Source organism: Falco cherrug, chromosome 6 (genome assembly GCF_023634085.1).
Source record: "Falco cherrug isolate bFalChe1 chromosome 6, bFalChe1.pri, whole genome shotgun sequence".
Classification (NCBI taxonomy): Eukaryota; Metazoa; Chordata; class Aves; order Falconiformes; family Falconidae; genus Falco; species Falco cherrug.
In genome coordinates, this window is record NC_073702.1 from 3000161 (window position 1) to 3016339 (window position 16179).

The following is a 16179-nucleotide window of genomic DNA, read 5'->3' on the forward strand; positions in this document are numbered from 1 at the left end:
ATGTAGGATTTGCTCCTGCACCGAGAGCCTTTACTCATGTTCATTTGTGAAGCTTTCTGCATGAAGTGGGACTACAGGATTGAAACCCTTATTTCTGAGGATTTTTAATAGTTTTATGCACATGAACTACTAAACACCCAGGATGCTGCTTCTAGAGACACTTTTGAAAAAGTATCAGATTAAAAGTTTCCGTGACGGCTTCTGGTAATGGAATTGAGACACATTAAAGGTGCAGGGCTTTCAGAAATCTCAGAGAAATGGCTAGGTATGTTTCTTTTGCTGAGTTACCTTTTTTCAATAAAAATGTTGCAGGTGGTTTTGTGCTTCCAATTGGTGCCTTATGCCTAATTCCCCTTACATGTGAAAGTCCAGAGCTTCACATGTTTTCATTTTCCAGTTTTATTGTTTTGGTTTAGTATTTTGTACTTTTTGGTGAGTTTTTTTGTTTGATTTGTGTGTTTGTTGGTGTGCCTCCCTCCCTCCCCCCCATAAAGTGCAAAAGATTTGATTTTGCATCTCTTTCTGTCTGTTGGAAAGTACACTGTGGATCAAGGGAAATTCTGGGCATGAGAACCAGGGAATAGCTAAGGATAGAGGTTAAAGGCATAAGTGATTCTATTATAACATTTTCAGAGGACTCTGGACTAAAAGCAATGCCTCCCAAAACAATCACCACAGTTTTCTATACCTAAATATTTGCACATATTAATAACATACCATGTGTTTCACTTAGCAGTATGGGTGTAACACGTCAGTTTACCAGATGCAGTATTCTCTCTGGAACAGAGTATTTCCTTGGAATATCCTCCTCTTTTTGACATCTCAGTTTTAACTTTTTCTATAACTTGATCTGAAAATGATGACCAGCTTGAAATCAATGTAACTTGAAGGCTTTATCAGTAACGCCCAGCAGAGTTATATTTTTCTGCGGCTGTGATGCAGAAACCTGGTGAAAATCAATTCTTCCTTCTGCTGAATGGTATATTTGAAGCATTTAAAAAAGGTGAATGAGTGTGCTGAGGACCTGTCATTCTATTTTCTTATGCAACATGTGTAGGTACATCTGCCTGTTAGCCCTGAGAGGCTGTGTGTGTTTGATGCATTGGATATTGTGTCAGCAAGAAGGAGAAAAAGAAGAGATGAGGTATATCAGAAAGAAAGTTGATAGCAAATGGTGTTTTGAACAGCCTGTATCCCCCAGTGTAATGTATTATGGAAATAATTATTCTGACAAGTGACGCTTCTTTGTAACCTGAAGTGATACAGTAGGGATTATTTATGCTCAAGTCATTCAGGACTGGATACTTGGTTGTCTAGAAATGCTGTAAGAAGTGTCTTTACCCCAAAAAACTTTGTTATAGATGCAGTGGCAAGAACTAGATTACTGAAATAAAGAAATACTGGATATAGGTTATTGTTATTGTTATTATTAGTAGCATTCTCAGTAGTATTAACGTATTATTACTACTACTACTACTATTAGTAGTAGTATTATTATTGGTTTAGCTAGCAATGGGAACAAAAATGGTATTCTTAATTCTGTTTTTATAGTTATCTCTTTTTTTGTGTGTGATTTAATACCATATTTTATATAGTACTTAGGGATTAATTGTATGCATTAACTCATTTTCAAGCTTGCTCAAACATAGTTGTTTTAAAACCATAAATAGGTTGTTAATTAACTTTAATAGGCAATGACAAGCAGGCTAAAGGTTTAAATGGAGGTGTCAGGAAGCTGGAACAAATAAAACATGACTGCAAAACAGTTTGTAAGAAAAGCACAGAGAAAATACAGAGGAAATTATCACACTAGAATAAAGAACAAAATGCTTCTGATCTGTACGCTCTCATTACGCACAGATCAAGAAATGGAACCCAAAAGGCAGGGTAAAGATAGCATATATGTCTATCCTCTCACGTCAATGGAATGACTTTCATGGTTGCTCTAGATCACAGAGATTTCCTTGCAGTAGCAACAGACTGGCGTACCTTGCCAGAGAAGGATACTCTGGCTTCAACTCATTTGATGATTCCCTTCTTCCCCTGAAAAACACAAATACGGGGATAGGAAATAATCTTAGATAACTTACTGCATTTTAGGAGTATCGTATGTTATGGGAATTATATACAACATATTTGTCTTCAGAGCTACCAACATATAAAGTCTCAGGGTTGGACTTTCTCTTCTTCCTCATGTGGTTCTTCTACCAATGAAAAGTAGCACAACATTTTTAGTTAGGGTAGGAAAAAAAGCAAAAACACAACCCCAAAAAACCTCAAAACCAGCTTTTAATCTGACCTTTATTGAATGAAAGGAATATTAATCGACAGAAAATGTATTTAGGATTGCATTTATTTAAGAGTTCTGAATGCTGTCTTGCAGTGTTGATAAATCACTGAGATTTTGGTTTTGAATGGAAATTTCTTAAGAATAGAATATGCAAATTTGTCTTGTGCTTTGTTCAGATGTTAAATAGGACTCTCAGACAGTATATTTAATTTCCCCAATTAAAATCTTCTCCCTTCTCTGTTGCTCCTTTTCTGCATTGCTGTTCCTTCCCTACATACACAGGGTTAACTAACACCAGAGGAAGCAAGTTCATTTTGCTTCACTGCTTTAAAAAAACCAAATGCTATGACCAACAGAATGAAAAAAATCGATAAGCTAAAACAAAAGGCAGAAAATGTTAAGAACAAACTCCAGTGACCGAGGTAATATGAAATTGTTTCATTGTAAGTATGAACATTAACAATTCTGGACATCTAAAAATGTAAAGTTAGCAATTTGAAAGCATTTATCTGGGTGAGATAGGAAATTATACATGAAACGTAATGACCTCTGAAATCCAGCCAGGATGCTGTGGTACTCATTTAGACAAAGACGACAACTAGTTAACCATGGCAAAGAAAACTAGACAGAGTAAATTAGTTTGCTGCATTCCAGACTCTTGGCTACAGAAAGAATATATTTCACTAATTAGAGAGTGAACATACTCTTAGGTTTTAGAAAGGGAATGCAAGAGTGAAAGAGAGTGATCCTGGCCTTGGAATGGTGCATCAACCCACGGTGTCTGGATGATACAATTTTATTATATTATCAGTTAGACAGCCTACATGAAGGGGTCCTCAACTTTGATTATATTGATTATATACAACATAATAGTTCATAATGATAATTATCATGCATAACTTAAGTCCTTAATTTTCCTGGACCCTTGGAGCCTCTAATGAAATGTAAATAAATTTCATTTAAAAGCCTACAGGAATATACATGTTATAGGAAAACATGCTAGAAACCTCACAATTAAAATAAGACTTTAACAATCAAATTTTAAAGTGTTTTAGAGGATTATTGTGTTGATTGTGCTGTAGATATTTTTATGTTATCATTATATTTTTATCCTTAATGCTACAGGAGTGTGCATTCTCCATGTTTTATTTCTATGTTTTTTAAATTAAATAAAGTGAAGTTCGCCTGCTTGTTGCATGGCATAAGAATTCTGTTTTATCTGAAGACTGTACGTCATGTTTACATAGTGAAAGCTTTATATACAGTTTTGAAATAAAGTTCATTTTTTATTTAGAAAATATTTAAATTTTTCAGAATTTTTGTTCGAACATTCAAATATAGAATCGGTACCAGATTCTATATCTGAAAAAGATCAATAAATTTATCTCTGATTTTAATTTCCTTTCCTGTGTCTGAATCTGCTGTCCAAATGTGACCAAGCTCCTGTACATGTAAATGTCATTTTGCTTTTAACTCTAGAGGGCTGAGGGTCCTGAATTGAAAGAGAACAAGTTCAAGTTCTGCATGGTTCCGGTGGTGTAGCTGTTTTTTAAAGAGCTATGGCTTTACAGGGCTTCTGTGGTACACTCGTGTAGGTAGTATGTATGTTTGAGGAAAAGTGTGATGTTAGGCCTCCTTTTGAACTGCACATTAGTAGAAAATCTGCTGTCTTTCGGATAAGCTGATAAAGCAAGTAACTTTTTCAGTCTCTCACATTTTCTCACATTATCTCAAACATTTTTAGATGAGAATCAATGGCTCTACAACGCTTGTATCTTTTGTTACTGTTATTATTTTTAGTTTCAAAAGGTGCTTGTTTGTGGGTGATCTTTATTACGAAACTGTGTGTATGTGTGCACACACGCAAGTGTGCATGTATGTGCGTCTCTGTGGCATGAGGTGGAGGAAGACAGTGTCCCCTTTATTTCATGAGCTCTACTTCTTAAATTGTCTCACACTTTCAAAAAATGCCAAGACCAAATATGGAAACTTCAGCTCTAAAGAGAGGATATCCTGGAAGGTTTGAACTGATGAAAAAGAGGGGGTTTAGTCTCTTAACAAAGTTATTTTTATCACCCAGTAACATCCTTAACAGGTAATGTGACAGACAATTTATTAAGCAGAAAATGTGATTTTATTTCTACAGTATTATTTTTCTTTTTATGCACATTTCAGAAACATATGCAATAAACATTTAGACTCTTAATTTACTACACATCAATCTAAAAATCTACTTTGCTATATTAATCAGAATTAATTTGCTTAATTGTTACTCCTAACCATCAATCTCAGTTTTGCACTAACTTGAACAATGCCACTTTTTCCTGTTTGCACTTTGATTTTATTTTCATTCTAAGTTTATGAACAGTAATAGGGTCCTGCTTGAATATTCATTAGTTTTAAATTGCGAGCTATGAAAAGGTGCTTTCTTTTACCTTAATGAAAGTGGCTCAGCATGGGACGGATCAGTAATGACATTTGATTTTAGGCATCCAACAAATTTGCTTTTTATTTATTGACACATCTTGTCCAAACAGCTCCCTCGCAAGTTAGTGGAGTAATGAAAGAGAGAGTGCTGCAGAGGAGCGTGGAGCTTTCCTGGCAGGAACCAGAACATCCCAATGGAGTCATTACTGAATATGAAATCAAGTATTATGAGAAAGTAAGTGCTAAGATTACCTGTAATGTACAACAATGTGCTGTTTGCTTCGTGTTGGCTTGGTGTGTTGTAGAACAATGTTAAAGTCATCAACTATCCTGTCTCTTCAAAGTCGCAGTGACTTTGCTTGTTTTTAATAACTAGTGAATCCCTGCAATTATTACTGCTATCATATGTCTCATATATTTCATCAGGGTATCTTAAAAATGAAACATCCACTTGAAATCTGCCTGGGTTTTTTCACTTTTTTTTTTTTTAGTTATTGTTGGACTTATTTTACCATTATATTTGTCATTTTTCTGTCTCCTCTACATTGTGTTTAAAGCTTTTTTCATTTCCTTCTGTGTCGCTGTAATTCCAGTCTTGAGATGATGTGTCAAATACAGCTCTTGACTGCATTTGGTATTTCCTTATGATCTGGGCAGCTTTGACTTGATGTCTGAAAACTTCCAAACCACTTCCTACAGTTTCAGCTGATAAATATTCCTTATTTCTCTTTTTTAAAAATCCCAGCATTGTGAAATTTATTTCTTCACTTGTTCTCTCAACACAGTAATGAATTGAGGCTGCCTTTCAATAGCAGATTAAGTGATGTCTGTTTCTGGTAGAGTGAAATTTCAATGTTATTGGTGTCAGTCGGAGTTTTGCCATGCATTTCAGCATGTCTAGGGCTTCATTCATGATAACTTTGAGGTACTTCAGAATAAAAAAAATCTGACAACTGTAGGTTGGATGAAAGCAGAGTGAAGGCAGGTTGTGCAGCTATATGTTTGTCATGGGACCCACACTAAGTATGGCTCCTCCAGATTCCCTGGGAAACTTGCTGCAGCATGTAACTTATTCCTAATTTTTATAAAACATCTGGGAGAAAAAAGAAAGAATTAAAAGGCAAAGAAATGAACAAAGGAGCTCCTTTGTGATCACTTGTGAAGACATTTCATCTCTGCAAACAAGGTAGTAGTACCTCTATATCAAAAAGAGTATGTCAGCTTACTAGGTAACATAGAATTAGGTAAATTCAGACCAGATTGAATCTAATATCAAGTGTCAAATCTAATTTTCAATGCTGAATTACACAAATATACTTATCAAAAGATCTTTATATGGTTTGGGAATGGAATAAAATGTTTATTTGTTGATGCTAACTCCCAGCTTATGTTGTTCACTTTAATCACTTATAAAAAAATTTACCAGGTGTGGACAAAAAGCTAAACAATTTTTTTAAAGAAACTTTATTGATTTTAGCGGGTAATTTTTGTTCCTCAAGCATGTGTGCGCACACACACACATAAATAAAGTCCATACGTTAAAAAAAAAAACCAAAACCCCCACAGTTTATGTATTTACCGAAGGCAAAACTGTTCTCTGCACACAAAAAAAACCCCTTTAAAAATACAAAGCTACAAACCAAAAACTTGTGGTTTGGGGTTTTTTTAATATGCAAAATAGTTTCTGATCTGTTAAAATGAAATAAATAATTTAAATAGGTAGTGGAAAATGACAGAATAACTATCAAGATGCTATACTTTTCATATAATAATAACTTTCAGTACATGGCTTTTATTATTTTCCTGATATATTCATGTTACTTTAAATAAGCAGCAGAATTTCATTGCCAGTTTCCTACATTTGCAAAGACAAGGACTGATGTTAAAGTTCTTTTGTAATGGAAGGAGTCCTACCAGTATTATACTTACTACAGTGAAACTAACAAAAGGGAATAAGAAGCTCATCCTACAACCACAGATAAACTGGACAGTATACATTTAATTCAGTGAGACAATTTTAACACCAATACTTAAATGCTTGTCTTCCTTCCAAAGTAATGCAGTTCAGCTTGAAAAGTACTTCATAAGCTTCTTGCTCGGAATGAGAGACGCAGTTTAAGTTTTATTCCATTAGTTTAAGTGAAAAAAAAATATTCTGAACTTTTAGAGCCAAATTAAATAAAGCATTTTTGTGGTTCTGAAATATTCTGATAAGTGTTTTTTTCACCTCTCACTTCTGGCTAAGGCTGAAATGGAAACTGTCTGAAATCTCCCAAGTAAGCCTGTCTTCTGAGATTTCTAGCACAGGTTATTTTATTATTATTTTTTTACTTACTTATTTTGAATGCAGGAACTGCTGGCAATTCAAATAAGCCTCACTTATGCATCAAAACCCAAACTCTGAAATTCCACCGTGGCTTACAGTCAAAACCTGACTACAATTTCCTTACACTTGTTTCTCTTCTCTCAAGCATTCCTGCTCTTTCTCACATACCAACATACATTCCACCATGGTCCTCACTTACAGATGATTTAAACCCTCTTGGAGAAGATACAAAAAATTGTTGCTAGCTGAGCCGCTGGGCTTGCTCAAATGTCAGACTGGGCAAGAACCAGGAGAAGCCATTACTGAATCTCAGAAAAGAAATCATGTATGTTGTGTTTAACACTATTTCAGCAAAAGCCTTTGCTGCTTTACTGACTGTGAAAGGGAAGGTCCTTCGTCATTTTTAGCTGTTGAAGTACTATTGAAATGAGTTACAGATTTATTCCTTCCCTCTGTATCTGTCTCATTAGCACTGCCTTGTACAGCTCATGCTTCTCTGGTCATGTAGTGCATTCAGATGGTTGGTTAATTCATCTCTTCTGCCCTTCAAATCAGGGTTGCATCTGCCACCAAAAATCAACAGGGCTGCACATATCTATGCTGAAAGATAATCTGGACCAGTAAATGTGATGAATAAATAGAGCTTTTTGAATACCGTAATGATCTGTAATACAGCTTTTGTAGTATTTGAAAGTGAGCTATTACTCATAGGGTTTGTAATCTTACAGCTTCAGATTTGGGAGATGTCACGCTGAGCTTCTTTCCCAGGGTTCTTCTTGATGCCATAGAGTCAAAACCTGAGAAAAGACTAAAAGCCGGAACAACAACAACAAAAAAACAAACAAACAAACAAAAAAAAACCACTAAGTGAAAACTGAGTTAAGGATCTCAGAATCTGTATTTTTGTAAAGGTATTTGGAAGATAACAAGGGAAGGTGTTCTGACCCTGAAAGAACAGATTTCCCTGTCCTTGAACAACACATTTAGTCCCCACAGATCCCCATGGAAGGCTGCGGTCAAGCTATTTTCTCATCAAAATTTCACAAAATGTAATCAGAGCCAAAGAAGCAATCATTTTGTGTCTGGATGTTTTATGAGTAACAACATGAGCATCCCATTTGAATTTTATGTTACACTTAGAGCTCCTCATTGCATTGACAGTGTTTTGTAATACTCCACAGAGTATGCTTTATTTTTTATGTTGGGAAAAAAAGCATTCAGCAAATTGAAATAAACTACCCAGGCTGGCTGTCAGTCGCTGATGTGCAACCATGATAAAATCTGACCTGTAACTGTCATTTAATCTTTTGTCTTATTGTTTCCAGGATCAAAGGGAGAGGACCTATTCAACAGTGAAAACCAAGTCCACTTCAGCTTCTATTAATAACCTAAAGCCAGGAACAGTGTATGTTTTCCAGATTCGTGCTTTTACTGCTGCCGGTTATGGAAATTACAGCCCCAGACTGGATGTTGCCACGCTGGAAGAAGCAACAGGTAAACAATTAGGTTTAGAGGAAATTAACACTTGCAGTAGAAGTAGTAATTAAAACAAGAAAGAAAAGAATCCTAGGCAATACTATTAAAACTAGAAAGAATAAATTTCTACATTAAGGTGGATTTTTGTCACTGTATGTTGAAGGACGAGCTTCAATTAGTTGTTTTACCATAGAAGTACAAATTACACTCTTATAATTAGCTGGCGAGTATTTATAACATATCAGGTTCTTCTCTGTTGTCCTTCCAACACAAAGGGAAATGTTTTTTTCATCAAGTATACACCTCCTTCCCCCCACAAGACAAGTGTGTAGTGGTGAGCTGAGTAACTCTCCTAGATTCTTCTGTAACTGGGGAGAGGAGGCAAGAGCAGATTTCAGGCCACAAAGGCTTCTCCAGGGTATTTTCCCCCTGTTTGATTTCCTGAAAAAATTCTGTATACTTTTGTTTATGTGGGTCTCTTGGTTAAGCTATATGGCCATCCTTAGGGTCTTTGGAGTTAATTAGCTAGTTTCAACTTGGTTTAGTAAAGAAACAGGGGTCTCAAAGGTTTCTTTGAGGCTCGTATAATATGTTGTAAGCTGTTTAAAGAAAAAAGCAACTCTCAAAAACCCTCACAATGGAACGTATGAAGCTGAAGTGCAAGTTCTGTCAGTACAGCACACCAGAGAATGTGGCTCTGACATCTCAGCAGAGAGATAACTTTTTGGGAAACGTTGCTCTTTCCTTGATGCTAAAACCAATCTTGTGTCCTTATTTGTCTGAAAAATCGCAGTGATACCTTTTTTCCCTCACCAGTGTAGATATTTGCATACATGATTAATCTTCCACAATTTGAATCTTTAGAAGGAAACTCTTCCATCACTGAGACCTGGCAGCTGTGAGCCCATTCATGGGAACTGCCTGTGTCCCTGGCAGCTTCTCCGCTCTGTTGCAAACCCAAATGTGGTTGCTCTATTTTGTGTCATTTGCTTCAGGCTGACCTGCTGTCAGGCAGGTCAGCCAGATTTGGAGCTGAGAATACATAGCCTACAGGTTCAAAGGGTATGGGTGCCAACCGTGCTCTCTGCACTCTGCAGCACGTGGTGTTGCACCGTATTAATTGCAGCCAGGTGTTGGCTGGACAGTTTGCAGGTATTCTTAAAACACAGTAGTTAGGTCTTGATTCCACCTTGGCTCCACACAGAATATGAGAGCTCTCAATAATGAATAATACCACATATCTAATAAACATAATTGAAATAGTAATTATCGTAATAGCCGCAATAAACTGTTATTACTAATATTGTTCTCTCTGTGTCTGATAGCATACTTTCCGTCCGTAGATGTCTGCTTCAAAAGAGTCAGTAGCAAAATCACCATTTTGCATAATGGGAACCTGAAGTATAGCCAGAAGTAACTTCTTATTTCAAGTAGATTCCTGGAAAACAAATTAAGAGTCTGTCATAATCTGTCATAAGTTCCTGCGAATTAGCTAATTTATTGTCCATAGCAGTTTAAAATCAGTAAACCAAAATGTTTCCCAAGATTTCCTTAATTACCTGGGTATTTTTTATATACTGAATGTAAGCATTCTGGTAGCTGCTAAGATTAGCAAAGATAACGGTCTTGACTGGAGTTTTGTCAACATATGGAAGATTAGGAAACCCTTAGAATAAATGCATCACTGACCATGCTCGTGTACCCTTTTTCTGACTCAGGTGTTGAAAAAATACACACAAACCAGTGACATACTTGGCCAGTATGCACAACGGATTTTTCTGTTTTCACAGGCCAGGTTTCTGTTTTGACATGCCATGTAAAATGTCCTGTTTTTTCATTAAAGAATATTTTAAAAGTGGCTTCTTTTCCATATCTTGAGAGGACATTATAGAATATAATTCCCATCAAGGATAAGGAGCCACAATTTTCCATATATGGTTTTCAGAAATAATTAAAATGTTGATAAAAAGATAGTAAATTCCATTAAATTCTTCGAGAATTGTTTTGTGCAAAAATATTTTATTCTTGTATTTTATTTATAGTTTTATCAGAACTTGCAGGGTAATCAAAATAGTCTTTTGTTAACATTTTAAAAAGAGATCCTTATTGGATCATTTTTAGGAAATATACCTCACATGAAGTACTGTGCAGGTGAGCAGTAGACCAATGTTATGCTACAGTTTAGAGGCACTGGCTTCTCATTGTTCCAGTGGAATGCAGTTTTTGAATATGTAAAAAATATTTTGAGAATATATATATAGGGATAAAATATATATATATACACACACATATATACACATTTATTTAAGAATATATATAATGATCATCACAGTCAGCTAGTCGTGTTGCTTACCTGCATTTCTCCTGGCACTTCAACTGGTTGGCACCATTCGGTTGGTGCTGTTGATTAAGTAGATTTTTGTATTGTGCTCCAGTTTATGAATTGTGATAGAAGCTGCATGGCCACTTCTCAATATCTGAGGAACAACATCCATTCCATTACTATCATCTGATACGTAAAATATACATATTTTATGCCTGTATTTGCATATATCATACATGTTGGGAATTGCATACATATTTATGTAAAAAAAAATCATAATTATGAAGTAACAATGCTTTAAAAAGGCGGGATATTTCTGTTCTATACTGTTTTCCACAGATCAAAGTACTTTAATCATTGCATTTTTTTGTAGGAATCATTGCTTGTTATTAGAGACCGAAGTCCTTCAAGAAGAAAATATAAATGTGTAGAATATCATTTAAGTGGTAAATTTGTCTTGTCAATCACTAAGTATTTAAAAGTTACATTAAATTACTTGTAGCCAGTGGATCTAAAGGCGATCCTGTGCTTTTTGTAACTGAAGGAAATTTTGCCACTTGTTACAGCTGTCACTCTTAAGGTAAAAGAGCTGAGCACAACCTAGCGTGAAGAAGACTTTGCTTTTTCCTTTTGCCATGAATCAGTTTAAATCAAGCAAGGCTGAAGTAATATGCAGATGTACAATTTATTCCTAATGTCTGAAATTACACTATTAGAATTTTTTATAGAAGGCATAAAGCATAATATTTAAGAAAGTAATTGTGGTGAGTTGACCCTGGCTGCATGCCAGGTGCCCACCAGCACCGCTGTATCACTCCCCTCCTCAACCAGACAGGGGAGAGAAAATACAACGAAAGGCTCGTGGGTCGAGATAAGGACAGGGAGATCACTCAGCAATTACTGTCACGGGCAAAACAGACTTGTCTTGGGGAAGATTAGTTTAATTTATTACCATTCAAATCAGAAAAAAACCACCTTCCCCCTCCCCTCCCTTCTTCCTGGACTTAATTCCTGATTTCTCTGCCTCCTCCCTCTGTGCGGAGCGGTGGAACAGGGGTTACGTTCAGTTCATCACGTGTCGTTTCTGCTGCTCCTTCCTCCTCACACTCTTCCCCTGATCCAGCGTGGGGTCCCTCCCACGGGACACAATCCTCTGTGAACTTCTCCAGCATGGGTCCTTCCCACAGGCTACAGCTCTTCAGGAACTGCTCCAGCATGGGTCCCTTCCACGGGGTGCAGCCCTTCAGGAACAGGCTGCCCCACGGGGTCACAAGTCCTTCCAGGAGCCTGCCCCAGGGTGGGCTTCCCATGGAGTCACAGCCTCTTTCAGGCACATCCCCCTGCTCTGGCGTGGGGTCCTCCACAGGCTGCAGGTGGAGATCCACTTCACCATTAACCTCCACGGGCTGCAGGGCACAGCCTGCCTCACCATGGCCTTCACCACGGGTTGCAAGGAAATCTCCGCCCCAGCGCATGGAGCACCTCCTGCCCTCCTTCTTCACTGACCTTCGTGTCTGCAGAGTTGTTGGTCTCACAGTCTTACTCCTCTCTCTCGCTGGTGCAGATTCCCACCCTGCTCCTTCCTAATACGCTATCTCAGAGGTGCTACCACCATCGCTGATGGGCTTGGCCTTGGCCAGCGGTGGGTCCATCTTAGAGCTGCCTGGCATTGGCTTTACTGTACATGGGGGAAGCTTCTGGCATCTTCTCACAGAAGCCACCCCTGTAGCCCCCCTGCTACCAAAACCTTGCCACACGAACCCACTATAGTAATATTTGGCCTACATGAATCCAATATATCATTGAAGCTTTCATGGTGGACTTCATTAGGAATTCTTTTCTGGAAATCATACGTTTCAGGTTGCTTTCATGAGAAAATATCACTGGAGGAGCAGCACAGCTTTTACAGCTGATCTTTTTTAAATCCTACAGGGTGTTTGGATATCCATTCCCCATCCCTACAACCCTGTATTTAAAAAAACGATTGTTTAAATTCCTTTAAATTAAGCATTGCCTCCTTCATTTGGATACACAAATACCATAATTGCCCAAGTTCCAGATCCCTGTCCCACCCTCTGAGCACAGGTTAAGCAAAGGAACGGGCAGACTTCCCTGTCCTGCTGGTGGTTCCTTGCCATCACCATTGTGTCAGCACCAGTGACAGGTAACCATGCCAGGCACCCCCTGAAGGGATCATCTACACTTCAAAAGCATTCCTTGAAGAACACTCCAGCACCTCTGTTTCTGGCAAACTGCAGTGATCATTCCAGAAGCTGGTTTCTGATTCACCCGTACACTAACACACTGAGTTTATCGCGCAGAAGAGAGAAGCAGCACAGGGTACCTGAACAGAGGTAGTGTCTTAGACTGGCATCTCTGAATTTGTACTGGACCATGCTCACAATCGGACCTTTTTCCTTTTTTTTTTAAAATGTAAAAATACATCATACATTTAATCTCGCCTACCTTAGCAGTTGGCCAGTGTACCATGTCCCCAGTATCTTCCAGAACCCAAATAACATCCTCACCTTGCTTCTAGAATGTGCCAGTACCCAAAATCTGTGAGGCAGTAATGCAGAGACCCACTCACATATGTCAACCTCCATGCACTCAACTTGGCTGCTAGGTTAGGCGACAGTCTGGGCTGGGTATTTTTCCAAACTCTGTTAGATGGATGCAGCTTTGCAGCCTGGCCATTGTGGCAGTAGCTGCCTCTTCTTGTCTTCCAAGTGAGGTTTGCACTGAAGTTCAAAGGCAGAAGGGAACAGTTTTAGGACATGCTGTATTTTACATAAATTTGACATTGTTTGGGATTGTCTGCTTGGATGGCCTGGTGAAGTTACAGGAACTGAGTTGTGTTGCTTATGCCCCTACTCTCTTGCATGAGATAATGACCACTGATTGCCTGAAAGTTCCACAAGTGGGATACATGCAGGCCTGTAGTAGCTTTCTAGTGACCTGGGTATCTCAGAAAGTTGTAGTTACTCAAAGATTAGTATTTGTTCATTTCAGTTAAAGACCTGCATGAATAACGAGATCTTCCTCATCTGCATTTGGTAGAACACAGAAAAATTGCAAGGTTTCTTTAGGAAATAAAATTGAAGGGAGAGAAAGATATTTGCCCCCCGTGCAGATTATTCTATATCTGTGTAGTATAACAAGGGGTTTGTTATTCTGGGGGGAAGCAGTTAGTACACGTCAGTGTCAGTGACTAAATAAATCATGTGGACTGGCTCACTTCTCCCAAGATAAAGCAAAGAAAAGACCGGGTTTTTTGTTTCTAGGGGAACCTCTGAAGTCTGCAACATGAACCTGATTCTGTGGAATTCATCAAATCTTTGTGTAGACATTTCTGTTCAGTTACCACTACCAGCATTTAACCATATTAACATACCATCAATGATTTAGTTAATCAGCTATCAGTTGGGTCTCCTTTTTTCCCCCCTCTTTGATATCTCTGCTGCTTCCAGGTGACTCACACTTTCACAGTCCCTTACTCAGCACCACTACCTGATGTCTCCTCCGTTATTTTACAGTCTTCGGGGCTAGAGCCTCGCTGTTACAAACCAGCATAGAGTTCAGTAAAGCTGTGCTCATTTAATGCACCGGAGTACATGGCCACCCTCATTAGATGTCGGACAAGCAATGTATTTAACAAGCCTTGAGGTTTCTCGGGCTAAGTATTTACATCCTCGGTTTACATTAATGTGTCATGCATACATTTGCATTTATTAATAGCACAGGCATATCTGAATTACAACAGCAATAATGGGTGGATATTTTAGCATGTAAATTCTCTGCAGCGTGGAGAATTCCATTTTGTGTGCGTGGAAGCACCTTTTCATTGCTAACAGAAACAAATGATGAATAATAATAGCAATTACAATTACTAATAACAGTAAGAGATAGAAATATGCTAACTAGGAAATCTGTGTTAATAGTTATTGTTTCATCTCAAACATTCTTTTTATAGGTAAGACACTGTTTCCCTGGGTGCCATCAAAGTAATTTCAACCAGTTTTAGAGGGGAGGCTAGAAGCAGAGCTCCGCAGGGATTACTCTCCTGCTGTGCCCCTTGCAGCGATATAGAGGTATTCTCTTTTAGGAAGGAGTCAATCACCGAGCAAAACAGAAGGCAGCGCAGCCGTAGGAGGGGTTGGAAGTGGCTGGTGCTGCTCCTGTCTTTTGGCTAATGGCTGCACCACTTTGGCCAAGTCAGTTCCAGAATAGCTCCTTTTTATTCCCTGTAGATGATCATTAGCTGATCCAGCATTTGGATGAATTTCCAATGGAGGCCCTTCTTTAGATTATCAATGTAATGGTTCCAGGCAAAGGTAAACTAATGGTCTGCAGTTCATGATGGTTGACTTATTTTTTTTGCAGTTCCTTTGTAGGGAATAATTTTAAACTAATCTCTGCTTTGTGCTCCATTTGTAGCCACGGCTGTTTCCAGTGAACAGAATCCTGTTATTATTATAGCTGTGGTTGCTGTGGCAGGAACCATCATTCTGGTCTTCATGGTGTTTGGATTCATCATCGGGAGAAGGTATTGCACCTTGCACAGGCATAAGCACATGACCCCACTTTTGTAAAGTCTAATAGTCTAATAGTCACATAGTCTAATCTGAGATAGTAATTTGCAAAATTGAAATGGTAGTAATTTTTCGTAAGGACAAATTTCATTTAAATCCCGTTATCAATTATACAGTTCATCCTTTTACTTTGGCAAGACACACTTAAATCAAGATGTTCTTTCTGTCCTATGTAAATGTGCTGTAAGAGGAACCCCTAGCAGGTTCTTTACCTGTACTCCTCAAAGTCTGTCTTTCTGTTCAGTTTTCTCACGTGGAGAAGTCTGACACTTTATCTGATCAGCCTTTAAATGACTTTACATTCAAGAAAAAGAGGCAAAGCAGTAAGTTTAAGAATACCCTCATGTAAAACAGTGTTCTACTTTCAAGTTCTTTAATCCTCTGTCTTATCTGCAGAAGCTTTTCACCAGAACTAGAATTTTCTCTTTAGGACCTGTCCCAACTGGTATTTGGTACAAAAGCCTTTTGATTGCAACTGTTCATGATTTATTTAAAACTCTGCTGTCAAGAGAATTATAACTGAAATTTTCAAAGGGCCTACAGCAGTTAGGTGCTCAGTGCCTGGAAATCCCAGCCTGCAGAACTGATGTTGTCAGGACCTTAGATATGAGGAAGTCTTTAATTCCCAGTGAAACTGGTGTCTTTCTTTTCAGGCATTGTGGCTATAGCAAAGCTGATCAGGAAGGGGATGAAGAACTTTACTTTCATTGTAAGTGTTTTGTTTTTTTTTTCTTTCCCCCTTTTC

At 38.0% G+C, this 16179-nt stretch overlaps 1 protein-coding gene across 6 annotated transcripts in view; it reads left to right on the forward strand.

Moving 5' to 3' along the window:
• Positions 1-16179, forward strand: part of EPHA7 (EPH receptor A7) — a 170358-nt gene that overhangs the window by 119076 nt on the left and 35103 nt on the right. For all 6 annotated transcript variants that reach the window (XM_055714300.1, XM_005434036.4, XM_027797989.2 and 3 more), the window contains exons 6-9: positions 4828-4952; positions 8369-8537; positions 15280-15388; positions 16088-16143. In XM_055714300.1, coding sequence (XP_055570275.1) covers positions 4828-4952; positions 8369-8537; positions 15280-15388; positions 16088-16143 — 459 coding nt within the window. The remainder of the gene's footprint in view (positions 1-4827; positions 4953-8368; positions 8538-15279; positions 15389-16087; positions 16144-16179) is intronic.